The sequence below is a fragment of the Condylura cristata genome, unplaced genomic scaffold, assembly GCF_000260355.1.
Source record: "Condylura cristata isolate star-nosed mole 26May11 unplaced genomic scaffold, ConCri1.0 scaffold00009, whole genome shotgun sequence".
Taxonomy (NCBI): domain Eukaryota; kingdom Metazoa; phylum Chordata; class Mammalia; order Eulipotyphla; family Talpidae; genus Condylura; species Condylura cristata.
Genome location: NW_004567110.1, coordinates 39,508,309 through 39,524,777, shown reverse-complemented (window position 1 = coordinate 39,524,777; position 16,469 = coordinate 39,508,309). Strand labels below are relative to the sequence as shown.

At 36.0% G+C, this 16,469-nt stretch overlaps 1 protein-coding gene across 1 annotated transcript in view; it reads right to left on the bottom strand.

Annotated features, from left to right (window-relative positions):
• MRPS28 (mitochondrial ribosomal protein S28) overlaps positions 1 to 16,469 on the bottom strand; it is a 76,368-nt gene that overhangs the window by 53,456 nt on the left and 6,443 nt on the right. The window contains exon 2 of the mRNA XM_012722834.1: positions 9,841 to 10,022. Coding sequence (XP_012578288.1) covers positions 9,841 to 10,022 — 182 coding nt within the window. The remainder of the gene's footprint in view (positions 1 to 9,840; positions 10,023 to 16,469) is intronic.

The window sequence follows — 16,469 nt, the reverse complement described above, 5'->3', positions numbered from 1 at the left end:
AATGCTCTTACCACCCCTGTACCTCTGGCCTATACTCCAGTTCTGTATGCATAAATAAATAAATCTTTAAAAAAAACACACATTTTAACTATATTTGAACAGTATGAAATAAATGCTAACAAGGACTCAATTATATTGTCTCCTGTCTGCTTATTAAGTGCTGTCCTCAGGTAAGTTACTTTTAAAAATCTCTGTAAGCCTTTGCTTATTTAGGGTTCTTTAGTGAGGATTCTAAAAATACCTACCTCAGAATAATAAAAAGATTAAAAAAAACAATACATGCAAATTTCAGCAAAGAGATTAATATAAAAAGTTCAACAAATGTTAGCCATTATATTGTTTATCACAAATTACAAAGTACATGTTGAAATTCCAGGTTTCTGAAAGCCTCTAAATGTTATCAAGTGACAATCTGAATTAAAACAAAATCCCACAAGCTAAAATAGAACTCACATTTTCTATTAAGACAGCTTTTAATTTTTCTAAATTCTACTCTTACTTGTCAATAGAATCACAGCCTGAACCAATTGTAGGCATGGAGCCTTGACTTTTTCTCCTCTCCATCCTATTAAGATATTAACTTCAAAGCTTTTGTGGGAACACTTAATTGCTTGCATTCCTTAACAAGCAGATACTATAGTAGTTTCCAGATTTGCTTTTAACCTTTGGAGTCCTCGAAAAGCCTATAAGGCAAATTTACTAGTCATACAAATTTATACAATCTGTGGACTGATATAGCTGTACATGTGTGAATGTGCTACAGAACTCAAATTAATTTTGCCAATCAATCAAATTAAATTAATCCAATAGAATAAGTCAATCCATGACAATACTGCTATGCCATATGTGAGTAATGCTAATATCTGAAAAATGCTATTCAAAATCTTAAATACATAATTTTTACAGATTATAAAAATCTGAATTCATGAATGCAAAATATTTCTGAGGTCATGTTTTATAATGTATACATATTTTTAAGGTTTCTTATTTATTTTTCTATGATTTCTTGTTTAAAAGGTTAAATCAATGTTCTTTTATCCTAAAAATGAGATCTGCTAAAGTAAATTTACCAGAATGACTTCAATTACCAGTGTACTTTAAAATGATGGATACTTTTAAATTCTGCATCATGTCCTCTGGAATAAAAAAGAATAACTTAATTCAAATTCTCTTCCCTTTTCCCTCACCTATACACCCTGGAAACTTCAGTTCTTGAAACATTCAATATCCACCCCACTGTTTATTTGACCCTATATATCATACACCTGAAATAGAAACAAAGACTGGGAAATTAGCTTGTTTATTCCACCTTAATGTCAAACAAAAGTACAAATAATATTCAGCGCACGTGCTAGTTACCTTAGAACTGCCAATCATTCTTGTTTTGAAACCATTCGATTTTCAGAGCTGTCAATCATGTGTGTTGTGAGAGATGCCAGTGCAGAAATAAAGCTTTAAAAGATGTAATCTTCACTAACACATTAACAAATGTATTTAACTTACAAAATTGAACTTGAAGATTTCACAGAAATGTTTATAATTCTTGAAAAATCAAAATTAAAATCATTTAATGAAAAGATTAAACAAAATGATAAGCATAGTTTAACAACAGGGATTTTCAATTTCAGTAAAAAGAGAAATGTTCTTTAACTGTCACTAATCAGAATCATTATAACCACAAATGGGAATGAAAGATTCAAACTAATCTAAATCTGAGCATTTTAATTTTTATTTATGAAGCAGACAAAAATATCTATGTAATTCCTTGCCCTTCTTCATCTCCCCAACCAAACCCAAATTACTATATACTTACTCATTCACGTCTAAAATCTAACTTCATGTAAAGCTTCCCTTTAACCAGACAACCCATAATTACTCAGCAAGACCTCCTTCCTCTATCTGCAACTGCTCTTGGAAGTCTTTCCTGACCCTCAGATGTACTTCACATTCTATTCATTCTTTTCAGCAGCTTTTTTACTGGTCTCCCTAACTCCATTTTCATTCAAATATGTGGTGCACACCATTGCCAGAATGAGCTAACTGAAACACAAATTTAGTCCATGTTACCTATTATAATGTATTCATGGCTTTTGACTTTCAGATAAAGTTCAATTTTTCAGAAGGACATACAAATCCCTCGAAGATCTGGTTTTTGCTTTTGCATATCTTCCCCAACCTCCCATCAGTTCTCCTAAACTTAAACCAACTAAAAACACTTTAGTTTTAGAAGAGTCAAGTTCACTCACTTAAAAAGCTTAAAAAGATTTTTAAACAGCTCTCCCTATTCTTTCACTTTCTATACTTTCTATCTCTCCTCTCTGTCCAACTCATTTCAACTATTTGTTCCCTGAGAAACTTTCTGAAGCATTGATCCTCCCTTTTCCACTCGTGAAAAACACAGTAAACGGAATGTATATGTATTATATTTATTGGTTTACTATTCAATCTCCCTGATTGAATTATTATCTCCCTAAAAGACAGAAATTGTCTTTAATTAGTACATTGCTAGCATATGAGGTAGTACATAATAGCTGCTTGTTAAATATTTGCTAAGTCAGTGAAAAGTATTGTCATGACCCAGTTTATTTTTTTTAATTTTTTTTCCATTTTTTTAAAGATTTATTTATTTGTGCATACAGAACTGGGGTACAGGTCAGAGGCTCAGGGGTGGTAAGAGGCTTCACCAGAGACAGTGGGGAACAGAAAAGGCAGACCGGCAAAGTACACTGCTGAGGGGAGCAGCAGGTGGGTCAGGAGAGGTCTGTCACACCATGTGGTCACCTCTGGGGCAAGTGGGAATCGAACTCATGCGGAAGCGGCTTTAGATTCTCAGTGCTGTGTTTTAACCCGCTGTGTCACCAGGGAGGGCTGACCCAGTTTATTTATTTATTTATTTATTTTTTTAGGTTTTATTATCTTCTTTATTTAAAGATTTATTTATGCACACAGAACTGGGGTATAGGCCAGAGGCACAGGTGTGGTGAGAAGATTCACCAGAGACAGAGTGGGGAGCAGAACAGGAAGATCGACAAAGCACACTGATGAGGGGAGCAGCGGGCGGGTCAGGAGAGGTTTGCCACGCCATGTGGGTCACCTCCTGGGTGGGGATCAAACTCATGCGGAAGTGCGACCCAGTTTATTTTTTAAAAAATAGCTTTTAATTATCGAGACTGATAAAATGTATTATAATTATATTCCAAGCAAATCAAAATAATCAATGCCATGAAGTAATTCTTTAGGCTAGCAATGTTCTTAAAGAATTTACTCATTTACTTACACATTCCAGTAAGAATTAGTTAATTGTAGCAATAATCCATCCTGTTTTATTTTCACTACTGTTCCTACAGGAGGTGTAAAAGTCTCAACCACAATAACTGCCAATGTCCAAGACACTCAGCACTTTGAATGGTTCAACAAACATTCCGATATGTGACAATTCCTATCAAGGGCATCAGGGAATAAGCAGTCAGCACAAGCAAGGCCCTAACACAGTCACACTTCACTTATCAGGAAGTCAGTTATCTGGTGATATCAAGTCTCCACAGAAGCCAATAAGAATTAAACAGAAGGCTTTTAAAAGCTGTCAAAATACATGTTAAAGTTCATGTACTCAAGTATAAACACTTTACTTACAGAAGAGGCTACACGGTCCTTACTCAAACATTATTTTAAGCACAATAAATTTGATGAGCAATTTCTAGGCATCAGTGAATCAGAAGTAAGAGGTCAAAGAAAGCAATGAAAAACAGGCACAGCAGAAAAAGAAAGTATCAAAAAATGAAACAACAATAACAAGAAAACGAACTTGAAGGGTTCTAAGTGTTTAAGAAACAATTCTATGTTTGAGTTATGATACAATATGGAAATTAATTTTTATAGCCATCACCCTAGGTTATTACACATTAAACACACTAAACTACTTTAGATTTAACAAGGTTCAAAGGTAGTAGGTGACATGTTTTATAAAAAGAATCAAAGAATTAAAAATTATAAAATGTACTATTTGCTGGTATTATTATGTGTATTTGCAGAATAACTTTTGTAATCATTCCCAAAAAACATGAGGTATGCTAACACTAAGCCACTAATAACTGTCAGGCCAGTACCTGACTACAGGCATCACTATAATTATGATGCTGGATATGTACCCAATCTAATATAAAGCCTGGACCAGCTGGTCGCTAGCCTATGCAAACACACTACACCATGGACACCATAACCAAGGATATTGTAACAGGTTACCCACTATCCACAGACCTCCACTGAGCTTCACCAACACACTGCCTCCAGAGCCTCATTATGAACCTGGTGCACATGTGACAAGTTTTTATGACATATTCATAACTGTTTGTTGTAGGACTTGGAGAGCAGCATGGTACAGGTAAAAAACACTCACAGGCTACAATGTACACGACATCTGCAGTGTTTCTGAAGTGTAGTAGTTATCATATTCTCCTCACAATGACATCCTAGATTTGAATACCTGCCTTATGAGCTACCAGTTCATCACTGCAGTGCATTATATATGCTCGGAGACTCATTTTCTTCATTTGGAAAATAAAAATAAATATCATCAACTTTACATATTTTGTGAAGAACAGAGGAGAATATACATAGTGTGCCAATGCAGGTTTTCAAAATATTTAACTATCATGACTACTAGCTAAGGATATCGAGAGAGAACAATCTAATTCATACTAGGGTACATTTTGTGAAATTGCATGTCATATTAATGACACAAGAAAAAAATGTCTTAAAAAGCAGGCAGGCCCTCCCTGGTGGCGCAGCGGGTTAAAGCACAGCTAAGGACGCTTCCGCATGAGTTCGATTCCCGCCTGCCCCGGAGGAGACCACATGGCGTGGCAGACCTCTCCTGACCCGCCCGCTGCTCCCCTCAGCAGTGTACTTCGTTGATCTGCCTGTTCTGTTCCCCGCTCTGTCTCTGGTGAAGCCTCTCACCGCCCCTGAGCCTCTGGCCTGTACCCCAGTTCTGTATGCACAAATAAATAAATCTTTAAAAAAAAAAAAAAAAGTAGGCAAGTTCAGGAAAATTGCTTTATATCTTGGAATCATAGTTGAAGCCCTCTGATTCACAGGATGCTTCACAGGAAAATAAGTCAAAGTACTAAAAAAATATACATATATTCTGTTGGGGGGGGGACAAAAATATATATATACAAATGTAATATAAAGTCATTAACTTAAAGCAATTAATGTAAAATTTCAATGTTGGGCCAAGCCTTCCCACGAGTAGATGTCTACACTACATCTCTGCACTGATTTCCTTACATACATCCATATGCAATGCCTGGGATTGCCAACATCAGTGATGTTAAGGTAGACCGAAAGCAAAGAAACATTTAGAAATCAATTCCTTCCATATTTGTGTAATTCCTTCCCCCATCCATCCCATACTTACGGTTTTCTTGCTCAAACTAATTAAATAGCAATTCATTAAAAACAAAGAAAAAACCCTCTCCTTTATGGAATCTTTCTAAAATATTACAATTACTTGTCAGAAGAACAAAAATCCTTTACATGCTCATATTTTAAGAATTTATGCAATATTCACATAAAGTACTTAATAATAATACAGTTGGTTTGGAACTAGAACGCAACTAGTATTAAACTTGTACTAAACATGTACCTCAAATGGAATAAGTAAAAGGGTTCAGGTATCATACAAAACCACTAATCCTAATTTTCCATGTGAAATTGGTATCAATCAGTGGGTTTTAGGAAAAAGAAATTGTTGAATAATTAGTGCATCAGTTAGATGATAACTTCCATAGGAGTTAATGCCAAAGTCATTCTTAGATTTGTGATAATCTAATTTCTAATTTGAAGTTAGAAATTAATATGAGAGAAAAACAATATAATGGTTAAATCTTTTAAGGCTGGTATTATAAAAATCAGGTCCCATCCATAGTTCTCAAATCTACAAGTTTACTTGTATATTTATTTTACAACTCACTCTAAGTAAACCATAATATTACTGTTCAGCTTAAATGCTAATATTCTTAAGTCACCAATAATGCAGTGTCTTTCTAGAATAAATTTGTTAAAGTGTTTTCCAAACTTAATTTTGTTTATAGAAATACTCACCACCACTCCCCACATAAACTTTAAACAAAATGTTCCCAGAACAGTTATAAAGAATGAATGCAAAAGCGCTTTAAAACTAGGACCTAAATACACCTCTAATAACAAAGCAATCTCTGAAGCCTTTCTGCAGAACTCTGAAGATTTTGGGGGCAAAGTTTGAAAAATATTGCCTTAAACCATCATCAAATACCAATATTAAAACAAAAAATATATATGTGGAAGTTAGTGAAAGGCTGTATTTAGGTAATGAGAATAGTTTACCAATAAATTACTTCTGAAACTTACCAATTATTCTAACTTTAAAATGCCATCAAATTTATTAAAAGTAATAATGAAAGCACTAATACATTTTGCTAAACTGGGTGCTTTACTAAATTTGAGTTATTTTTCATCACATTCAATTAATCTTTAATTTTCCCTAAAGTTGAACAGATTCAACCAAACAAGAAGAGTAAATGAAGATAGAAAAAAATGTTTCCCTAGAGGATTAATAAAGGGAGATCAGAATGATGAACAAATTCATAAATGCCTACATCTTAGGTACAGTTACTAATATAAATGCATCAAAGCAGGAAGATCTGCCATTACTGAGACGTTGTGTCCCAGCAGCTGCTCAGACAAAGGCAGCTGGACATCATGGAACAGAGAGTAAACTCATGGCCAGCCCAATAAGCAATTCTATCTGATCATCTTAGCTAAACCTGGCGCTGGATCTCATCACTCTCCTATTTAGTGTTGCCATTTTTCCATCAACAATAAAGAGATAAGATTTGAATATAATATCACCCACCAATAATTGTGTTTTGGATACAGGTCAGAAGACTAACCAAAATAGTAATTATGCTGATCTGATGCTTTTCTATGATAATGTCAAAGCCTAAGTGACATGTCATGGAGAAGAGAGAAGAGTCTTAGAAAGAACCTATGCATTTCTATACATAGAAATCAAGAGATAAAATAAATATTCTAAATTATAAACCTTTACATGAAAAACTAAAAACTGTATAACATGGAATTTGTTAAGTTAGAAAAAATTCGTCCCCAAAACCACATATATAAAGAACTGCAATTGTTCACCACATGCACCATAAGGTGTGTACTCTAAGGAAATTTGAGTTAAATCTATGCTGAAGTGTATTACACTTTTTAACACTGTGAGAAATAATATTAACAGTCTGTACTACCAGAGAAACAGCGCTTTAGCCTTGGCTTTTATTTATCATCAAATAATAATAACAAGGCATTCTGATGGCATTTCAGACTTTTAGCAATAAAGCCCATAGAGGTCAAAGACTTTTTCTGCTTACCTTTACCTTCTACTTACCAAATATTTTGTCACCTGAGCATCCCTTTTTACTCATACAATTACCAAATCTTTAAATGGATTTGGGTACTTGTTAACTAACTATTCTCCAACCTATCCCCTGCCCTCTGAAATAAGACACACTTCATAAGAGCACAGAGCACATCTATCTTGTTTATCAGCCTTTCAACAGTGCCTGCCGAGATGAAGAGATTTAATAAGTGGTTGTTGGATGGATGAATAAACAAATGAATACATCAATTCCTACTCCCATATGGTTTCTCCCTCTTCATGACCTTCAATTATGAACTTTCAATTTGAAAGTTTAAGTGGGAATTTCTGGTTAAACCAACTGGATTGTGGGAAAATAAAGGGAACCAAGAATTGAATGACAAATACTGCAGATAACAACAGAACAAAGAGAAAAGGATATTTAACTCGTGTGTGCGCGCGCGCGCGCACACGTGTTATTACACAGACTAGCGAATTTATATGCAAACCTATTATGAGACACCTCTCTCCTCCTAAAAAGCTTTTATTAAATATTCAATAGACTGCTTTACTGGGAAGAGTAGATCTGGAGGTGGGGGCCTTACCATATGCAGTAAAATTTCTGTAGTAGGATGTGTGCTCATGTGGTATGTGTGCAGTTTTAAGTGAAAAATTAATACTTAACAAATGTTGCAATACATTCCAATATTTACTCATCTAAAGCTATACAATATATAAAATAAATTATAATCATATTACAGCACCAATTAGAGAAATATTTAGTCATAAATATGAAAGTTTAAAATTTGTGTGATTTAGTCAACAAGGCAAGATAATCAAATCAAAAATTCCAAATGTTTAAACAGTAAAAACCACTATACTATAGAATAGAGTGACTTTTATTACTGAAAGCCTGAATTTGATGACAAAACTATTTTTAAAATTTTACTAAAATGGGGAAAAGGAACAGGCCATAAAAAAATGTCAACTAAGAAATACCCACAAAAGGACTACCATAAACAAAATTCCAAAATAATGAGCAAATTAAGAGAAACCTGTGTATTACTGGCATTTGCAATGTATAATCAATTTGACTGAGCAGGTGAATAGTCATAGTTCAGCAGTTATCTGAAATACATCTATAAAGTACATCTTTTTGTAAAGATAGAGAATTTAACTTACAAGAATAAAGGTGGCAAGGTGGCACCTATGGCTGCATGAAGACAAACAGTGATTGTAGGGTTTCTTTTTCTAAAATACAACACTTCATTTTTAAATTATTGAGTTATTTTCTATTAATAATCTGCTATGGCTCTTCCTGAAATTACCCAATAACTTAGGATACTTCTTTTGAAAGAACTACCTATCTTCACATTTTCCTCCTGCATAAAATCCTCCACAGTAGGAATTTTTGAAAGATGTCATAATTCACAAAAACCTTGAATCATTAGAATTTCTAGAAAAATAACAGCAGCAGCTACTCTAGTTATTTACTACATACCAGTCACTGTTCTAAATCTTTATGAATATTACAAAATTTAATCTCTTTAAGAACTTATACCATAAGTACAGTATAAAAATCAGGAATGATAGGCATATACTACATTTCTTTAGGTCATACTATATTTGACTTAGCTTGTGTGTTATTCAATACATGATTGCAAAGCCCTGCCTAGGCCATTAACAACTCTCATGCCCAAGTAGTACCAAAGCAAATTTTCTCTTTCAGGTATCACCTGGTTTTTATCACTCCCCTTGCTAAGCCATTGTTAGCTTCTGATTATCTGAGGTAGAGGTATATACCATAGCAGTTTATGAGAGCTGGCCATACACATGTATTCCCAACTCTGCATTCTGTGGTACCGCACTTGTAACTTAAAATTGGCCATGGTGGGAGTATTTTAGCACCCCAGTAACTGGTAGATCATGGTCATTCTTTCTGTGTGTAAACTAGCTGTTTAATATTTGTGTATACAACACTAATCTGAGGATATGTGTATTAACTTTGTCAGGCCCCGTTCCTGTTCAGCCTTTGTCTATTAGTTGAGTCCAGATACACAGAGCTCTCAAGGCAAACATAACCTATTCCCACAATAGAAAGGTCTAGAGTAGATTCTTTCCCTATTTATTTCTAAAATATGATTCATTCTTAAACAATAACCACTGTAAATCATCACATATAAACTGTTACTGTTTGCTAAAAGTTAGCTGAAATTTTAGGTATGGAATGGTTTATTCTTAGAATGAACATTTGATCTTCCCCCAAACTGCCCACACTTCTTTGAAAAGATATTAATTTCACCAACTTGACTAACAAAATATTATCAAAAGAAATTAGCATATTTCCTATCTTTTCAAAAATCACCTAAATCCAATAATGCTTTTCAGCCACCTCAGTTTTTCTGAACACTCTTAAAACACTTGGAAATGATTCTACTTACTCTCCGTCCACCTCTGGTCTTCTACATACACAATGAAACTTGCCGCCAAAATCTATATAGAGATCATCCTCCACAATATGAAAGATTCGTCCAATAACCAGTTTATCTTTGGCAGGTCCCATTTGTATAAGAGGTGAATGTCTCAGCATAGATGCAAAGGATTCCACATTTTTCTGAGAGTCCTGAATATGGAAAGAAACATTTATGTGCACATTATTCAATACAAAGGTATATAACAGATACAATAAAATCCCATGGTGGGGAATTTTTTTTTTTAAAGATTATGCATACAGAACTGGGGTTCAGGTCAGAGGCACAGGGGCAGTGAGAGGATTCACCAGAGTCAGAGTGGGGAGCAGGACGGCAGATCAACGAAGTGCACTGTTGAGGGGAGTAGCAGGTGGGCCAGGAGAGGTCTGCCGCACCATGTGGGTCACCTCTGGGGCTGAGGATCGAACTCATGCTGAAGTGGCTTTAGCTTCTTAGTCCTGTGCTTTAACCTGCTGTGCCACTAGGAAGGGACCAGGGATGGGGGGTATTTTTAAAGTTAAATTGCTACATCTTTTCATTCTGTAACAATAATAAAAAACATTTATAGAGAATTTTCCTTTAAAAATTCAAGTATACTCTTCAGCTTTCTCTTTTTCACTTTCCTTTTTGTAGAAGAGCCAAAGAAAATTAAGTATTTGCTTGGTAGGGATATTGCAGAAGTGTGGCCCAGAGAGAAATCTGGAATCCCAGCAGAGAAAGAAGTGTCCTTAGACAAGCTCTCCTAGAGTGGGCAGAAGGGTGGTGGTCAGAGTCTGAGCAAGAAAGAAGGCATACAAGTAGACAACTTACTCTGTCCTTAATACTGCCATGTGCACACATAAAAAGTCCTCAAATTTAGATAATGATAGTGACTATTCTTTTAACACAAACTTTAATGTACATTATCATAAAAATGACAAAGGGTTCTTCCATTAGCAGTCTGAACATGAATCTCCGTTGTGGAGTATTTTTAAATGACAACTTTGTTATAATGTTATTTTTTCCCAAAATTAAAATTTCAAAGGAAAAATAGTTTCTCTAATTGTTTTGTGTTGCTTTGTTGTTTAAAAGTCTTTACATATTGAATTTACCTGAGGTATAATGTAACGTATAATGCTGCCTAATTATTTAATTTTTAAGTTACAATTTTTTCCAAGCACTTCTTTTTTCAGAAATTCAAGAGTACAGACTTTTGCCTTCTTAAACTGCATCCATTTTCATTATAGAAGATGTAATTCAGAAACACTCAGATGGAAGAGACAAACAGGACAAGATAGGTGGAGTAATGGGTTTGGAGTATTCAGGCTTTCTCAGAACACATCACTTCTTCATAACGCCACATCTTCATCAACCCAAGAAGCTCCAAACCTAGTCCTTTTAGGTTTTATAGAGGCTTCGGTACCTAGACCGCATTAATAAATAACTGGTCAAAGTCAACTATTTGAATCTCAAGTCCTTTTCTCCTCCCAGCTACATGGGGAGGTGGTGGGTAGGACTGAAGGATCCAACCCTTTCATTTCTCGGTTGGTTCACCTGGCAAAGAGCCCCTATTAACAGCTTTCCAAGTTATATCTTTTGTCGGGGACCAAGATCAGGACTTTGCCTTCTATGCACAAAACAACACTTGATCTGAACTTAGGGTAAACATCCTGGTTGAGAATGCAGCACACCCAAATCCCTTCACCCACTCCATTCTCCCTCGGAGCTCAGCAAGTTCCTGCACCTGAGAAAGGTTTTATCTCTGGCTCCCGAGATAAGTGTCCACTCCCTTAAGATGATTACGGATCCCTCCCCTCAAACCCATTGGCCTTTAAGACATTAAACCATCAAGACCCCACCGGCACTAACTGCATCGCCCTCTTTGTATACACATATATATAGCTGTACGACACAATAAAACTCTCCCCCCTCTCCCTCACTCTCTCTCTCTCTCACTCACTCTCGCATGTGTCTCCGTCTTTGCCTTCTTCCTCACGCTGTCCCTGGGGCTCTACCCCCTCGCCATGCCGGTCAAGGCCCGCCACAAGGTCAAGGCTCTGCCTCCTTCTTTCATCGACCCTGGGACCCCAATCTAGGCCTTGCTGGACAAGGCCTCTTACAATCATTTACATGATAAGAGACACCTTTATGAATCTCTTCATAACATGTTGTTGAAGTCATTTTAAAATGGGGCCAAAGTGGCCACTGGAGAGTAACTGCTTTATTGTTCTCTGTAAACTAAGGTGACCCTTTTGGACTGGGCCAAACCAGTGTCTTCCAAAGAAGTCAACAAAAACAAGAATTATCTATCTGAATTCCACTTATTTTTACTTTGTGACCCTCCCCACCTAACATCTTACCTGCGCTGACCATAACTCATTCTCCCATTACCTCATCCTCTCCCCCCCCCCTTATAAAAACATTGTTGACTTCTGGCTCTCCTCAGGAGAATATTTTAGGTTTCTGTCTTAATCTGTATATCCAGAATTGCAATTCTCTAATATTCCCACATGAATGCATTTCAGCTTAGCCAATAACATTATCGTTCTCATACTGAAGGTTAACAAAGGTGTGAGCCAGGAGTTGGAGAAAATGACAAGGGTAAAACTGTGGCCCCAGAAAGGGCTCAGGAATTAAAGGGAGAGTCATTCTAACTGATAATAATATGCCACACCTCCAAATGAAAGGGGAAAAAAATGACATTCTTAGAAGATGATATTGAAAAACTATATAGCCAAAGTGTTGGAAAAATCATCAGGGTAAACGCTGAATTCAACACGAAGCTGGAGAGAAGGAGAAAAGCTGTGAGCCAGATGCTCAAGAAAGAAATGATCACTTGTCTAACAAATAATCGTTAAGTATTTCTAATAGAAAAGTAAGTCTGAAATGGTCTGAGAAGCGAAAAATACAATGACTTCTTTCTCTCACAGTCTTGAGATCCATCATAACTTATATTAGAGAATACCACAGGGTCATATTATCAAAAGAAATTAAGAAAAGGATAGTCATAGAGAAGATTAAATGAGAAACTGTTCACAGAAAGATAAAGGGAACTTGGGACCAAGGAATGCAATATATAGAGCAGTACTATAGGAAAGAGGGCAACATGTTTAAAAGAATATAATCTCCATGCCAACCCACAGGATGAAAGAAGAAAGCATGGAACCTGCCAGTTATGCTTTTTGACTTCATCATTTAAAATTTGTGTGTGTATAGTAAATAATACTGCAATACATATGTCTTTTCAAAGTAATGGACCATGTTAAAAAATTTCTTATGATAAAAATTTTAAAAACTCTTATGATACACTACAGTAGGAGAATAGCTAGACAGTGAGAATCACAGTTGCAGAAAGAGACTGATGTGTGTATCAGGAAGAACCACAATTACAGAGCGGCTGGGATGTGTGTGTGTGTGTGTCTAAAAAAACAGAAAGCATATCTACTATTCTAAAATAAGCCTTTTACATCAACTTCCATCTTTTCTACAGTACTATTCCTCTCTACACCATCCACACTCCAATGTTTACAAGTATACTGGTTAAAACGTTCTTTCACGAATATGTTACGTAAAAGGCAAATACAAAAAGTGCTGTCAGACATCTGATGTAGTATAGTATCACTGCTCTCAATTGCTACTTTTTTTAAAACAATATAATAGTTTATCTTTATATCATTTTGTGCATTTTTCCATCTCAGTGTAATCCCCTTGGGCTTTCCATCACCAAATCACCCATGTGCCATCACCAAGTTCCAGTGCATTTCCCTCCCCCCACTGTTTTTGATCCCATTCCCCACTCCACCCCCATAAATTGTCTCTGGTATATAATTGCTCATTATTACTATTATTTTCTTGCCTAGTCTATTATACTCCTGCTATGAGTGAAACCATTCAGTATTTTTCCTTTTCTTTCTGACTTATTTCACTAAGCATAATCTTTTCCAATTCCAACCATGTTGCTGCAAAAGACATGTGTTTCTTTTTTTTGGTTGCTGAGTGATATTCCATTGTGTGTATGTACCACATCTTTTTAATCTAGTCATCCACTTTTGGGCATTTGGGCTGTTTCCATGTCTTTTCAATTGTAAATAATGCAGCAATAAACATAGGGATGCAAGTATCTTTTTGAATCACTGTTTTTGTGTCTTTTGAGTAGATACCTAGGAGTGGGATTGCTGGATCATATGGAAGCTCCATGTTTAGCAGTTTGAGGAATCTCCAAACAGTTTTCCATAGTGTTTGTACTAGCTTGCATTCCCACCAGCATTTACTGCTACTTTTTATCCTAACTCTGCATAATAAAAACACAGGGACAGCACAAAGCCTATGAAAAGTCTAGGACAGGACTGGACTCATAAATACTCAGAAATGTTCCTAAGGTAAGGCTGTGAACACAAAGAGTAAGACAACCAAAATGACTCCAAGGAACAAAACCTTAAGGCAAGGCTGAATTATTTCTGGGATATCTGGGGTTGGTTCTCTGAACTGACTCAATTTAAAAGCATTGATGACTATTTCCAGTGACAAAAGGCACTGAGAGTCCACAGCATATGGTAGCAAAGAGTTTCTTAACACCTGTAGACACCTATAATCAAATGCCCATAGAAGGCAAGGCTTTGTGGTAAGAAAGTATTTGTTGCTTCATATCAATTTGCTACATCAAGTCAAAATGCATAAGTATAAAAGTATTGATTGTTAGGTGTCCTGAAAAAATACAACCTCAGAGTTGTAAATTCCCTGCTAAAGGTAAGTGTAAAGGGACCTGAAAGAATCTATGAGCATCCTAAAAGAAACTTTGATCTCATTCTCAAGGCATAAGAGTCCTGAAAAACAAATCCAAAGTTCAATTCTCCAGAAGGCTAAATGACAATACAAACTGAATTTTTAATTTTTTTGGTTCTCCAATGATAAGATGAGGGTACTGATTAGAAAGGCCATGGATCCTAGAAATTAGAATGGGACATATAAACACTGATGATCCTGAGGATCTTTAGCCCTAAATTCTGTAATGTGCCCTGTGCCAGTAGAAAAAAGTTCTTGCATGTCAATTTAAGGAGGGCAGTCTAACCTTTTCTGAAGATTCTGCAATGGTCTACTCTGTAGTAGTTGCAAGGGGCTACTGATCTTTCTATGCATCCATCTCTATCATTTCTCATTACTTCCAGATCGGCACTATTCAACAGTGTGGCTACTTTAAATTTAATTAAAATCAAAAAAAATTTAAATTCAGTTCCTTGGTTATACTACCAACCTTCAAGTGTCATTATACCCCAAGGGTTTAGATACAAAGTGCAATCCATGAGGAGGAGCAATGTAGACCAAAATAATTGCATGATTTTGCTGATTTATATAAACAGAAACTAGAGACCTGTGGAAATAGATCCAAAGTATACTAGATCAGTGTGAGAAGACAGTGTTATCTTTGGTCAAATTTACTAATAAAGGCTCACTGAACAGAGTTGCAGATATAATATGTTAGCTTAAGAAGTTGGCCTTTATTGGTTTGCTTGGTTGGGTGAATAAAACCTGGACCCAAAGATAGATTACACTACAACAGTTGAAATATCAGAAAGGTATCCAAAGACTTGGAACTGGAATGTTGGAGTGGATAATTTATGATTTATGGCCTTTTAATTACCCCTTACTATAATCCAACGGTATCTATAAGGTATTCACTGCACCAAGGCTAGGAGAAATATATTTATGAAGGGAGCACCTGAATTCCTGAAGACCTGTGTGGTGGCTATTATCTAATGGCCATAACCAAAAGTAGAAACTGCAGCCAAAAAGAGTTCCCAGATATCAATAGAGATTATTAGATCCTGAAGTCACAGGAGACAAGACAGCACTTAATAGCCATACAGATGTAGAATATAGCATCACTGGAACAATGCTCACTGTCTGAGAGCCCTTCAACTAGCAACATCAATGAAATTTTAGGATCAGAAGTCATTACTGAATATGGACTTGTATTCCCATCCCACAGTGCTTCTACCAGCATCACCACCCATGAATTCACAGAATCTCTTACTCATTGTCACAGTAATCCATGCCACACTGCTTCTAAACAAAGAAATAATTTTACAGGAAATGATGTGAATGGAATTCATCGGGGTTAACAGTGAGAGGCTGGCAGACTAATGAAAGAATTTTTTTTAATTAAGCACTCTATCTTGAGATTACTGTAGATCCCTATATGTTTGTAAAAAAATTAAACACAAAGACCCCCTGCACCCTTTATTCAGTTTTCCCAATGATACATCTTGTAAAACTACAGGTTAATGTTAAGACCAGGAAATTGATAATGGTACAATCTACTGATCTTATTAAGATTTCATCAGTTTTACATGCAGTCATTTATGTGTGCACATGTAGTTCTATGTTACCATGTTCAGGCTCATGTATTTGTCACCACAGTCAAGATACAGGACAGTTCTACCACTGTAAGGATCCCTAATCGCCAACTCCTAGCAGCTACTTACCTACTCTACATCTCTGTAGTTTTCTCATTTAAAAAATATCGTACGGACCCTCCCTGGTGGCGCAGCGGGTTAAAGCACTGCACTGAGAAGCTAAAGCCACTTACGCATGAGTTCGATTCCCGCCTGCCCGGAGGAGAC